General features: G+C 47.6%; 1 protein-coding gene across 1 annotated transcript in view; it reads left to right on the top strand.

The window, feature by feature from the left end:
• CHRDL2 (chordin like 2) overlaps window positions 1-11,585 on the top strand; it is a 73,208-nt gene extending 61,623 nt beyond the window's left edge. The window contains exons 10-11 of the mRNA XM_074981016.1: window positions 2,774-2,866; window positions 8,195-11,585. Coding sequence (XP_074837117.1) covers window positions 2,774-2,866; window positions 8,195-8,274 — 173 coding nt within the window. The 3' untranslated portion in view covers window positions 8,275-11,585. The remainder of the gene's footprint in view (window positions 1-2,773; window positions 2,867-8,194) is intronic.
• Window positions 11,586-12,034: the final 449 nt, after the last annotated feature.

The following is a 12,034-nucleotide window of genomic DNA, read 5'->3' as shown; positions in this document are numbered from 1 at the left end:
CAGCCTGGAGTGCTGCAGCCCCTCCCACCAACCCTCAGAGCCACGCAGCGCATGCGGGAGGGCACTCCAGTGATAATTTAAAGGGCCCAGGGCTGCAGCCTCAATTGCTGCCAAAGTAGGAGCGGAGGCAGCCAGGAGCCCAGGCCCCTTTGAATGACTGGACCACAGGGCAACTGTCTCCTTTGTCATCCCCTTTGCCCCCACTGGGGCAGCCTCAGTGTGCCCACTGCCAGGGACCCATTGTGCTAGGTGCTGTACAGCACAATGGGGCCTGCAGGGCCATCCCTCTCGGTGCTGGTGCCCTATGCAGCCCAGCTCTGGCACTCAGCCCTACAGCCCAGAAGCCACACTGCACTGGGGGTGGGGACCAGGACTGACGATGTGGGGAAAGGGGTTACAGGGTGGGTCAACAAAGGAGTTCACACCCCCAGGCTAGGCCCTAGCACAGGGCAGCAAGTGGTTGGGCCTCCTGGGAGGGCAGAGGGCCAACAAACACAGGCGTCTTCCTACAATAGTGAGAAGAGGAGACTGCCACCCACAGATTAGGGTGACGGGGAAAGGCAGGAGGTGCAGGCCCAGTCAAGCCACTGCATCCCAGCCCAGGGCCCTACCAGTGGCATAGTGGTCTGTCACTGGGATGAGCAAGGACCCAGGCCACAACACACTGTCTCCACTGTCCCAGGACCACTTCCAAATGCCCTTTGGATCATACCTCCCTGGGCTGCAGGTTAGGTTCCTCTGTGTTTGGGTAGAGCAGGGTCTCTGTCCTGGCTGATAGCTCATCCTTGGTGAGGTCTAGCTGCAGGCACAGCAGTCTGGACCAGTTTTCAACTTCTTGCAAGGCTGCATCAGCTTCCCAGACTGGGAGCTCAGGACCACCATCTGGCTTCTCCAGTGCCTGGGGCTCAACGGGGTTCCTTGGCTCAGCTTTTATATTTCCTGTTCTGCCCCCTGGATTCCAGCCAGGTGACAGGCAGGTGTAAGGCTGTGCCCATGAGGGCTCGGGGAGGGATTCTTCCTCCTCCAGATCACTGAGGGGCCAAGCCACCTCACTACACTGTGATTCCAGAGATATTTTGAAAATAATGATAGCTTAATGCAAGGCTTTAGCCCTTCCTCTGAAGTCTCCAGGGCAGCCACTCTTGGAGACAGGATAACAAACTAGATAAAGGGGTTATATAGGAGTCTCTCCAAAAGAGAAGAGCGGGCAACAAAATGGCCAATGAAATGCGATGTGAAGTGTTGTACATTGGAACAAATAAGGTCAATGAGATGTATACAGTGATGGGTTCTAAATGAGCTGGTACCACCCCGCAAAGAGATCTTGGAGTCACCATTGATCATACTCTGAAAACTTCTGCAGTGCACAGCAGTGGTCAAACAGGCCAACAGTAAGCGTGGATCTCCTGGGAAAGGAAAGGATAGATCATAAACCCCAGAAAATAATATAACGCCCCAATACAAATTCATGGTGTGCCCACGTCTTGAATACGACATGCAGATCTGGTTGCCCTATCTCAATAAAAATAGAGTGGAAATGGGTGGTGTTTAGAGAAGGAAGGCCAAGAAAGATGATTAAGAGTATGGAGTCAAGTACCGGAGGGGTAGCCGTGTTAGTCTGGATCTGTAACAGCAACGAAGGGTCCTGTGGCACCTTATAGACTAACAGAAAAGTTTTGAGCATCAGCTTTCGTGAGCACAGACTCACTATATCTTCAGACCAGCATCTGACGAAGTGAGTCTGTGCTCACGAAAGCTCACGCTCAAAACGTTTCTGTTAGTCTATAAGGTGCCGCAGGACCCTTCGTTGCTGTTAAGAGTATGGAATAGCTTCCATATGAGGGGAGACTAGGAAGATTAGCAATATTCACCTTTAACAAGAGACAACCAAGGGGAGATATGATGGTGGTCTATAAAATCGTGACTGGTGCAGAGAAAGTGAACAGAGAAGTTTTATTTACTTTTTCCCCACAATATGCAAACAAATAAAATGAATAGTCCACGGGTTTAACACAAACACAAGGAAGTGCTTTTTCCCACAATGCACATCTAACCTGTGGAACTCATTGGCAGGGGATGTTGTGAAGGCGAAAGTATACCTAGGTTCAGAAACAATCTGGGTAAGTTCATGGAGACAGGTTCATCAATGGCAACTAGTAAATATTGTCAGGGATGCAATCCCATGCTTGTGGTGACCCTAAACCTCTGACTACCAGAAGCCACGGGTAGCAGACAGGGATGGATCTTTCCATAATTGCTCTGTTCTGTTTACTCCCCTTGAAGGCCACTGTTGGAGCAGGATGGTGGGAAAGATGGGCCAAGATCTGACTCAGGACAGCTGCTCCTATATTCTTATTCAATGGAAAATAGGTCTGATCCACCCCTGTAATGGCACCAGCATTCCCTGTAAGCTGAGCACTTGTGTGGCTGCCCAGGAAAGACAGAGGTGCCACACAGCTGATTAGTAGATCATAGACCACCCACAGAAACCCACAGGGGGCAGCATTTTTCTACTGGTGGTGCACAACCTCATTTGCCTTAGTGCATATAAAATTTATTCCACTCACATATGGAAAAAAATTATAGGGAACTCCGCCTGGCACTTCCACTGTTTCTATGTTTTTATTCTTCTAATTAGCTAACTAACGTGAATGTGTTTGTTTGTTTGTTTATTTGTTTCATTGATGGTGCAGTTATTTTGATTTTAAAACAGAACTAATCTGTGAACTATAACAGGTTATAAAAAGCTTATGCCGATTGTCTCTCTCCCCAGGAATATTTCACTTGATACAGATCAAGAGGATCAGGAAAGAGGAGTTCAATCCAGAAGCACAGAACTTCAGGCTGATCACCAGAACAAATGAAGGTACAAAGAAAAAGCAAATCTTTCCTCCTGTAATCTGGCGTCAGCAGCCTGGGTTCTACTGCTATTAGTCCTTGGTTTATTAATCTATTTTTATTTTTTATTTTTTTTCCCCACTGAGCAAAGGTGGGGAAATGAAATACCGGGCAAGCAAATGGACGTGTCCACATTTTAGCAAAGGGCACAGACGAAATGTCTTTAAACACATGTGCAGTCTGCTTCATTACCAGTCTCATTTTCACTTTATGCTATTTGAAAGGCCAGCCAAGTTCCTTAAAATGGACACATGATTGTGCAACCCAAAGGCTACATCTCTCCAGTGTCCAGAAAACTGTTTGATTTTTATATCTAATCCATCTGGCATTACTGGAAAAAGTGAAGTAATGGATTTGAAAAAAAAATACTCCCTGAAATATGAAAATCTTCCTGAATGTCCCTGGCCTTGTGTCAATGTTGGAATAACCTGGTGTCACCAGGCCGCGTATCGACAGAATGGTTGTGGAGGACTTGAGTGGCATAGTCATTCATCTCTAGGTAGCCTGGTCTAATTAAGACCATGCCAACACTGATCATGTGGTAGTTGTTCAGCAGCCTATGTAACATGAGAGTGAGGGTCTCAGCAAGGCCCACGGATGGGGGGAGGCAAAGGGGAGAATCCAAAGAGGCCCAGAGTACGGTAGCCGAAGCAGCCAGAGCCTCAGGCTCTTTAAATGGCTGTTGCTGTGCTGCACTCTTTGCACAGCATTAAGGGATGGGGGGATGCTGGTGTGGTTCACCCCAGGTGGTGTTGAGGGCTGGTTGCCCTCACCCCTGCTCCTGTCCTCAGTCCTGCCTTTTCTGGGAGCGCAGCCCTGCCCCTCCCCGCATGTTGCCTGGGGACCTACAGAGACTGTCAGCTCTCCTGGAGGGAGCCATGCCCCTTAATCGCCATCCCCGAGTTCTAGCACTCCTGAGTCTAGCTACATGGTTTGTGGCAGGACCTAGAAAACCCTGACAGCTCTGTGTCCAACCTTCTCTGAAAACTCTTCAATAATGCCAAGTTCAAAACCTCCCTTGCAAGCCAATTCCTGAGCAGAACTTTTGTCAGCAAAACCCTGGTTTTCTCAGCAAAACTCGTGCAATGTGCACGCACAAAATGGGATTTGTCGACAAAACCCAGCATAGTTGCCAGCAGCATTCTGCCTCTTGGCTGTAAGGTGTAACACTGTTGTCGATAGATTCTGTGAAAAAAGCTGTGGGGACACTCTGGGGGGCCTTCTCTCCACAGACGGGGCACCCACAGCAATGGGCAGTCCTGTCTGCTGTGCTTCCGGGTGCCTGTTTTGTCAAGAAAGCAGCTGGGCAGTCCGGCTGCTCTGTCAACAGATATCAGAGGGGTAGCTGTGTTAGTCTGCATCTGCAAAAACAAAAAGAAGTCCAGTGACTTCTGTGGACAGATCACGGTAGTGTAACCAGAGCATTGGAGTTAGAAAACTTTTCCTAAATATCCTAATTTCCACACCCCAAGTACTTCTGTCCCTGTTAGCACCGACTGGCACCTGTGTCAGCAAAGGGAGAGGGACTGAATGCACAATGCAGGTGAAAATTCCTGTGCTGTCTTGAGAGGGTCCATCTAGGAGAGGGAAATGTTTATCAGGTCTTACCCAAGGCCCATTAAGTAAATGGAACGACTAGGTGATTTATCAAATTTGACTCTATCAGCCAAGGATTGAACAGAGACTGGGAGTGTCTGGCCCATTACAAAAGCAGTTTCTCCGCTCTGGATGTTCACGCCTTCCCATTAGCTTCTGACAATGGCCACATCCCCCACTGAACTGACTTGATTTCTCCTCTGTTGATGTTCACAACTCCACATTAACTGCTGATAATGGGCCATTTCCACCCTGACTGAACAGACCTTGTCAGCTCTGGCCCTCCCCTTTGCTGAGACCTCCTCTTAACCCCCTCACCCGCTTTGGGTCTTTCCCCATGAAAGCTTACGCTCCAAAATAGCAGTTAGTTTACAAGGTGCCGTAGGACTTCTTGTTGTTTTCGGGGATTTCAGAGGGCTTTGAACCAGGGCTGTGTGGAATGACTTGCCAGTTGGTGGTGGATAACAAGAGGACTTTATGCTCTGAGCCCATCAGTCCACATTTCCCTTCCTGATCATTTCATGAATCCAGGGAGAGTTCCCTGAGGCAGTGGCCACTGACTCCATGACCTTAATTGCAGAGCCGTCCAGAGCGCTCATTTTAAACCTTTGAGCTTTTCTCCCGGCCCTAATTTTCATTCTTTGTTTCCTGTGTGCACTTATATCCTGGGTTATGTGGTTCCTCACTCACCTGAGGTAACAGGGGGTTTTGTTGTTCCGGTGGGATCTGCTCACAGTCTCTGGATTGAAATAGACTGGTGCCGTTTGTGAGCCCTCACATTCATGAGTCATACACAGCACAGCCCTGTTTAAAGTCATGTGCAGTGGAGATTTCAAGATTGAAAATTAATTGGGCTGAAAAATGTCCAAGACAGAAATACCTACACTGACTGTTTAAACTGCCTTTCATCCATTCTTATTTCGCCCCCGCGAGGATTAACACCAAGTCTCTGTGATCCTGTTTTTCCTGACGAAGCTTCCGATGACCTAAGCACCCGGCTCTCTGTGATTTCACAAAGGCACTGACTGCTTCGAAAGGGATGAGGCGGTGAGAAAAAATTGCCCCATTGTGCAATCTCAGAGTTACAGAGATTTCTAGGAAAGCCTTGGCCAGCAGTTGCTCAGTGACAGGAGACTAATTCAACTAGAAAACATTTCTTCCAGATATGACGACATCGGGGATGTACAATTCCTTCCTGGCATTAAAGAGGCCCAGCTCAGCTACGGTGAGAGTGAGGAAGGTTTCAAAGCACCATATAGAATATTGGAATCAGGAACTCACTAGCAGTACAAAAGGCGGCTTCTCAGTCTCCCACATATTCTGTGGCTGGTTTTGACGGGTGCACGAGGATTATTGTAACTATCGGAGAGGTCGCCGTATTAATCTGTATCTTCAAAAACAACAAGAAGTCCTGTGGCACCTTATAGATGAATGGATATTTCGGAGCATAAGCTTTTGTGGGCAAAGACCTGCTTCATCAGATGCATCTGACGAAGCAGGTCTTTGCCCATGGAAGCTTATGCTCCAAAATATCTGTTAGTCTCTAAGGTGCCACGGGACTTCTTGCTGTTTTTGAAGGATTATTGTGCTATTTCACAGGGTACATCTCAACTCCTCGGGAGAGTGACTCGGTCAGGGTCGACCTTCCAAGGTTCGATTTCACAGGCCGAGTAGGCATGCGCAAAATTGAACGACGGGGTCGGCAGTTGACCGAGGTACTCTGGGGAGTAAGAGAGTTTAACAGGAGAATTCCTGGAGCTCTGGCCCATAGCTCTGCTCCACCGCTCCACATGGCTGGAGGGATGGTAGTGCTGAGGTTCTGGCAGTGGTTAGGGCAGCTGACTAGGACCCTGCCCCTTCAACAGGCATGGAGCCTGCCGCCTCCCTCCACTTTGCCCTGGGTTTTGCAGTAGCTGTTGGCCCCGTTGTGGGCAGCAGCTGGCTAGCTATGTTTGAGTCAAGAGCCCTGGGATTTAGGCAGCCCAGTATAGGAGGAGTCTGTGCATACTCCATTGCTATACAGGTTGAAAACAGGAAGAAGAAGGTAACCACATAAGGATGCCTGGAGGGCTGGTTTTCTTATCTAACCATATGCCCTTTGCTTACTCAGGGCCTGTAGCTTTTGGACAGGGGGTGAAGGTTGTTTTCTATTTTGGGTTTGTGGGTGCAATTCAAAGTCATAACGGAAAACTGATGGGGAAGGCCCCTAAAACTGACCCCGCAGGGATGGTGTCAGCATCTCCCCCTCCAGCTGGAAACGCTCATGCGCTGTGGAAAACCAAGAGGCAGTCAGGGTTGACGGGGCACTCAGCTGATGCGAAGAAAAATAAGAAGACTAAACCAGCAGTCAGGTAGCACTTTAAAGACTAACAAAATAATTTTTTAGGTGATGAGCTTTCGTGGGACAGACCCAAGTGGGTCTGTCCCACGAAAGCTCATCACCTAAAAAATTATTTTGTTAGTCTTTAAAGTGCTACCTGACTCCTGGTTTATTTTGTTAGAACACAGACTAACATGGCTACCTCTCTTCTACTAATAATAAGAATGTAAGTTCACTATCAGCAGTGAGCTCATACAGATGTAAACACTCATATGCATGGAGTTACTTTAGCCATTTTTCTCCCAACTCTGTGTTCTGAGTGCCACTCTCTGCCCCATGGATGGCTGAATTTCAGAGGTGGTGTGATCCCTGGAAATATTTGTCTTTACTCAGACACCACTCCCATTGAAGTCTAGGAAGGGTGGCTTGAGCACAGACCGCAGGATCGAATCTGTAATATGATAGACTTCAGGACCAGCAGGGATCACTATGATCAACCTAGTCTGTCCTGCACAAAATGGTCCAGAGAAATTCACTTTTCAGGAGGATGAGCTTGGGCTTATGTAGTTTACAGAAGAGAAGACTGAGGGGTGATTTAATAGCAGCCTTCAACTTCCTGAAGAGGGGCTCTCAAGAGGATGGACAGAAACTGTTCACAGTGGTGACAGATGGCAGAACAAGGAGCAATGGTCTGAAGTTACAGAGGGAGAGGTGTAGGTTGGATATCAGGAAAATCTACTTCACCAGGAGGGTGGTGAAGCTCTGGAATGTGTTGCTGAGAGAGGTGGTGGATTCTCCATCCCTCGAGGTTTTTAAGTCCCACCTTGACAAGGTGCTGGCTGGGATGACTTAGCTGGGGTTGATCCTGCTTGAAGCAGGGGGCTGAACTAGATGACCTCCTGAGCTCCCTTCCAGCCCTAGGATTCTTTGATTCTATTCTATGATTCTATGAGCTGTTATTCTATAATGTATCCTTTGCAAAATCCTTTCCTTTAGAATCTTTCAGGATGAGAGGTTTTGTTATTAGTAATGTTTTCATTGTTTCATTGTAGTCCTCTAGCTGTCTCGTCTTATTCTTGTATCTGACAAAGTGGATCTTTGCCCACGAAAGCTTATGCTCCAAAAAATCTGTTAGTTTATAAGGTGCCACAGGACTTCTCTTTTTTTTTTTTGGATATAGACTAACACGGCTTCCCCTCTGCTGCTTGTCTTATACTTAGATTCTGAGTTTGCACTGCACCTAGCACATAGGTTCCTGGCCCACAGCAAGGGGTCCTGGCATCACGGTTAAAAGATAATCATTAATATTACATTCCCAATAGGGCAAGTTTCGGACCCTCATCTGTAGTGATTATCCATCTGTCTTCTTTTCTCATATAGGTCACTGGAATATCTTCAGAGCCCAAACATCAGGGCTTCAGATAGCAGAGAGTCCAGAGAAAGAAACAAAGAACTTGTAACACACCAAAACAAATACAAATATATATATATATATATATATGAAAAAGTTTCATTGTTAAATAAACTCGCACAGCAATGAAAAGAAAGAAAGACGGCTGTCAGCTAAAAACTCAAGCAATTGAACCAATGAGGACAACAGATCTGCACCTGAAACACAGCTACAACCATGAAGGTGACACCCTTTGGGATGATCCGAAAGATGGGTTGGGGGAGTCTGCCCCTGCTCTCCTGCTCATCAAAGATTTTACGTTTGGGAAAAAAAAGATGGGAGGGAGGTGTCAGACCTCATGCACTGTGAAGAGAGAAAACACAGGTATCATGGGCTAGCAGTCGGAACAGCACAGCAGTCTTGTGCCTTCTACCATCATCATCTTAAAGGAGACCTGCTAAGAGAGAAAAATGCCATTATTTCCTTTTGAAGCACTGTTGTGATGTACAGAGAACTTGTTTCGGCCGCAAACTCTATTACTTTAGAAATATCAGCTCTTGAATCTGTTTTAACGGGAAGACTCCTTGGAGGACTGGAGAGCTAGTGATATTAAAATTCCACCTGACATCATGATGACAAATCTCCAAGGGACGGCATCCCTCCACAGACTGACCTAGGCCCTAATTCAGCCAGGAGTTCAAGTACAGGCCAAAAGCTAATCCTATGAATAGTTCCACATTCTTCCATGGAACTATACATGTTCTTAAAGTTAGGTGAGGTGCTTAGGTTCCTGGCTGAATCAGGATCCTAAATAGGGACAACTACAAGAGAGGAGGATTGATTATTATTTCAACTATTTACAAAGCTTTATATTCCTCCTTATTCACTGACCATCTGTTTGACTCATATGCCAGACAAAGAGGAAGGAGAAAAACTCTCCTTGTGGAGGACTCAAACATCCTTCTTCCTGTCTACAACTGATAGGTAAATAAGCTCCCATTCCAGTTCTGTTGACCTTGAAGGAAGCCTCCAGTGACAAAACAGAGATGACAAGATGTGATATCCTCGATATTTCTAAGGTGGAAAAGGAGCACTTTTTTTAGGAGACACAAAGGGGGAGAAATGGCTAGGCCTCCTTTAAACATCACAAAAAATGCAGAACCAACAGATTATCGTCTTCTCTTTGCAGGTCCCATAAATTTACTGTTCAAGGCCATATGCTGAGGTACAGCTTCATGGTCCAAAAATTAAAAACCATTCACTACATGGCTTAGAAACTCTCATGGAATGAAAGAGCCTAGTGTAACTGAACCATCTTCAACACAGTTACCCCAGGGCTCAGTTTGGTCCAGGATGTAAATTTCCAACCCTCCAAATTTTGTCTTGCCCTACACTATCCCGATCAGTTTCAGCTCCTTCCAAATGTTAGGGAGATGGAGTTCTCTGGACATTCTGAAATCTGATTGCCCAACATGAAGTTGAAGTGAAGCTCCTCCCCGTAAAGCCAGAAACGTTCAGACTCAGGTGCCTAAAGTTGAGCGTGCAAATCTCTGGTGAGGTCTGTAAGTGGCCCGGTTTTCAGGAGTGCCCAGCACTGCTGCTTCCTATCCCACCCATGCAAGGGCCACAGGAGTTAGCACTGAGTCGTCCGTCGTAGCAGGCAGGCACCCGGGTGAGTGGGAGTGTCTGAAATCACCACATCCACCTCAGTGGAGTTCTGATCCCAGTTTCAAATTCTGGGGAACCCAAGTGCAACAAAACAAGCAACAACTGCGTCAGCCTCTACCAGCGAAGCCCTGCCATGTCCGCCAATCCTAGTGCTCGCTGCCGCTATTACCGCATTATGCTAAATTCTGGGGCAGGTCTGATACCTCTGTGTGGGCACCGGTGGCTTCTTACTGGGAACCACAATACCCACCTGAACGGGGGATGGCAATTTAGATGCCTTCTCTGGCTCTTTCTGGCAAAGGAGGTGATAGCCCAGCCTGGTGCCAGCCCCATCTTTCACCTTGTCCTAGTGAGAGAGTCTCTGGAAGACCCAGTCCCTACTTCCTTGTTGCTCCATGCTAGACCAACCTTTCTCCCAATGCAGTTACTTTTCTCCCTCCGGGCTGGCTCAGGTGTGCTGGCCATTGCCCTGGGGAGGGGCAGCTAAGGCTCTGCCCACCTGTGGAGATGGGGGATTGGGGCCCATCAGTAGCTATCCTCGCCTCTTGAAGGGTCTGGGGATACAGCTAGTTCCTGCGTAGGGGGTGTGGGGCTTCCTTATGCCCTGTTCCTCGCCTGCACAGGCTGGCAGCCAGGGTCATGCCTGAGCCTTAAGTCAGTTTGGAGGTGGAAGGAGATTGTGTTTCACCTGACACACATAAAACAGTCTTTCCTTGTGACCAGGAGAGGAGCTGCCTCTGATGGTAACTGCAGCCCCATGCTGGCAACCTCGGGCACCAAGAGTGTAGTCCTCCCTCTAGCTTGGAGTCAGTCGGAGCTGAGAGGCCCAGTGCATCATGGGGCAGGGCCAAACAGAACGAAAGGTTGCAGCTGTGAGCTTTTATAAGAGGCTCCGTTGCTCCCCACCCGCATCTCCCATCCCAGTCACAATGGCCTGGAGTTCCCTGCTGCTCTAGGTTATTTCTTCAGAACTGCCAGGAGACTAAATGAGACGATAATCCTTCCTGTCGATTAGGGGGCTGATGCAGCACACGGCACAAATAAAACGAGTCCCCCCCACCACCACGTTCTCCCTCTGGTGGCTGGGCAAGAACTAAACTGATTAACAGCAGGACTGCATTGCTGATCGCTCCAAGCAATGAGCAATGCCCGGTCCTTGATCCAGGCTGATGGGGGCAAACGCTACGGTTGCACTTATTTGCCACTAAAACTTTATGTTAATTTATAGGCAAATTAGGGGCTGATCCTGCTCTCACCAAAATCAGTGACAAAGTTTCCACTGAGTTCAAAGTGGCCAAGGGACTGAGCCCTAGGTGTGGCACCTGGGAGCCTTGTAAAATGACTCTAACCTCAGAGTCACACAGATTGGACACCCTCTCTTGGCTGATATTACAGGTCAATGGAAAGAAATATTTCCTTGCTAACATACCCTGCAAAGCTGTAACCTCTGGAGTTCTCAGCTCTTGCGGGGGCAGAGAGCTAAACAATGCAATAAGGCATCTCTTTAGCACATTATTACGCCGGCATCTATCTATCTATATATCATCTCTCTCTATATATACATATTTTACATACTATCTACTGACTATATTCACAGGAGGGATCATCTCCCAAAGGGAAAATGGAGCCATTTCTTCTATATGTATACAAGGATGGTACATGGTAGCACTGACATGTACATGGACCGGAAAGCGCTTTGGGGGATTTTCAGATTGTTTGATATAGGTATTTATCCCCAGTTTGGTTTTGTTAAATCTATTTATTTGGAGATCAGTATCTGTCTGATGAATCTAATTAAAGTGTTTCTGAATCCACATGTCTGGCACCTTCTTTTGTTTTCTGGGGTTGCTCTTGTATTTTTCGTACCTATGCATCACGGACCTCCCCCCACTGCTTCCGTTTAGCTAAGGCTACAATTACCATAATGTCGGAGCAGTTCACAATCTTTCATGTGTAATTGTCCCTGTGGTGGAGAGGAGCTGCACAGACAGCCTAAGGCCCAAAGCCTCAAAGGTGTGAAGGACCCTAAGTAGCCCTGAACTCAGTGCGAGAGAGGAGCCAAAATGACTTGCTTGAGGTCACATAGAGTGTTTATGGCAGAGTGGGCAACTGACCCCAGGTTGTCATGCCAGGTGAGCACCTGGCTCACCAACCACCTTCCT

The sequence above is a fragment of the Carettochelys insculpta genome, chromosome 1, assembly GCF_033958435.1.
Source record: "Carettochelys insculpta isolate YL-2023 chromosome 1, ASM3395843v1, whole genome shotgun sequence".
Classification (NCBI taxonomy): domain Eukaryota; kingdom Metazoa; phylum Chordata; order Testudines; family Carettochelyidae; genus Carettochelys; species Carettochelys insculpta.
Note: the sequence above shows the minus strand (reverse complement) of the source record. Positions and strands in the feature narration are given on the sequence as shown.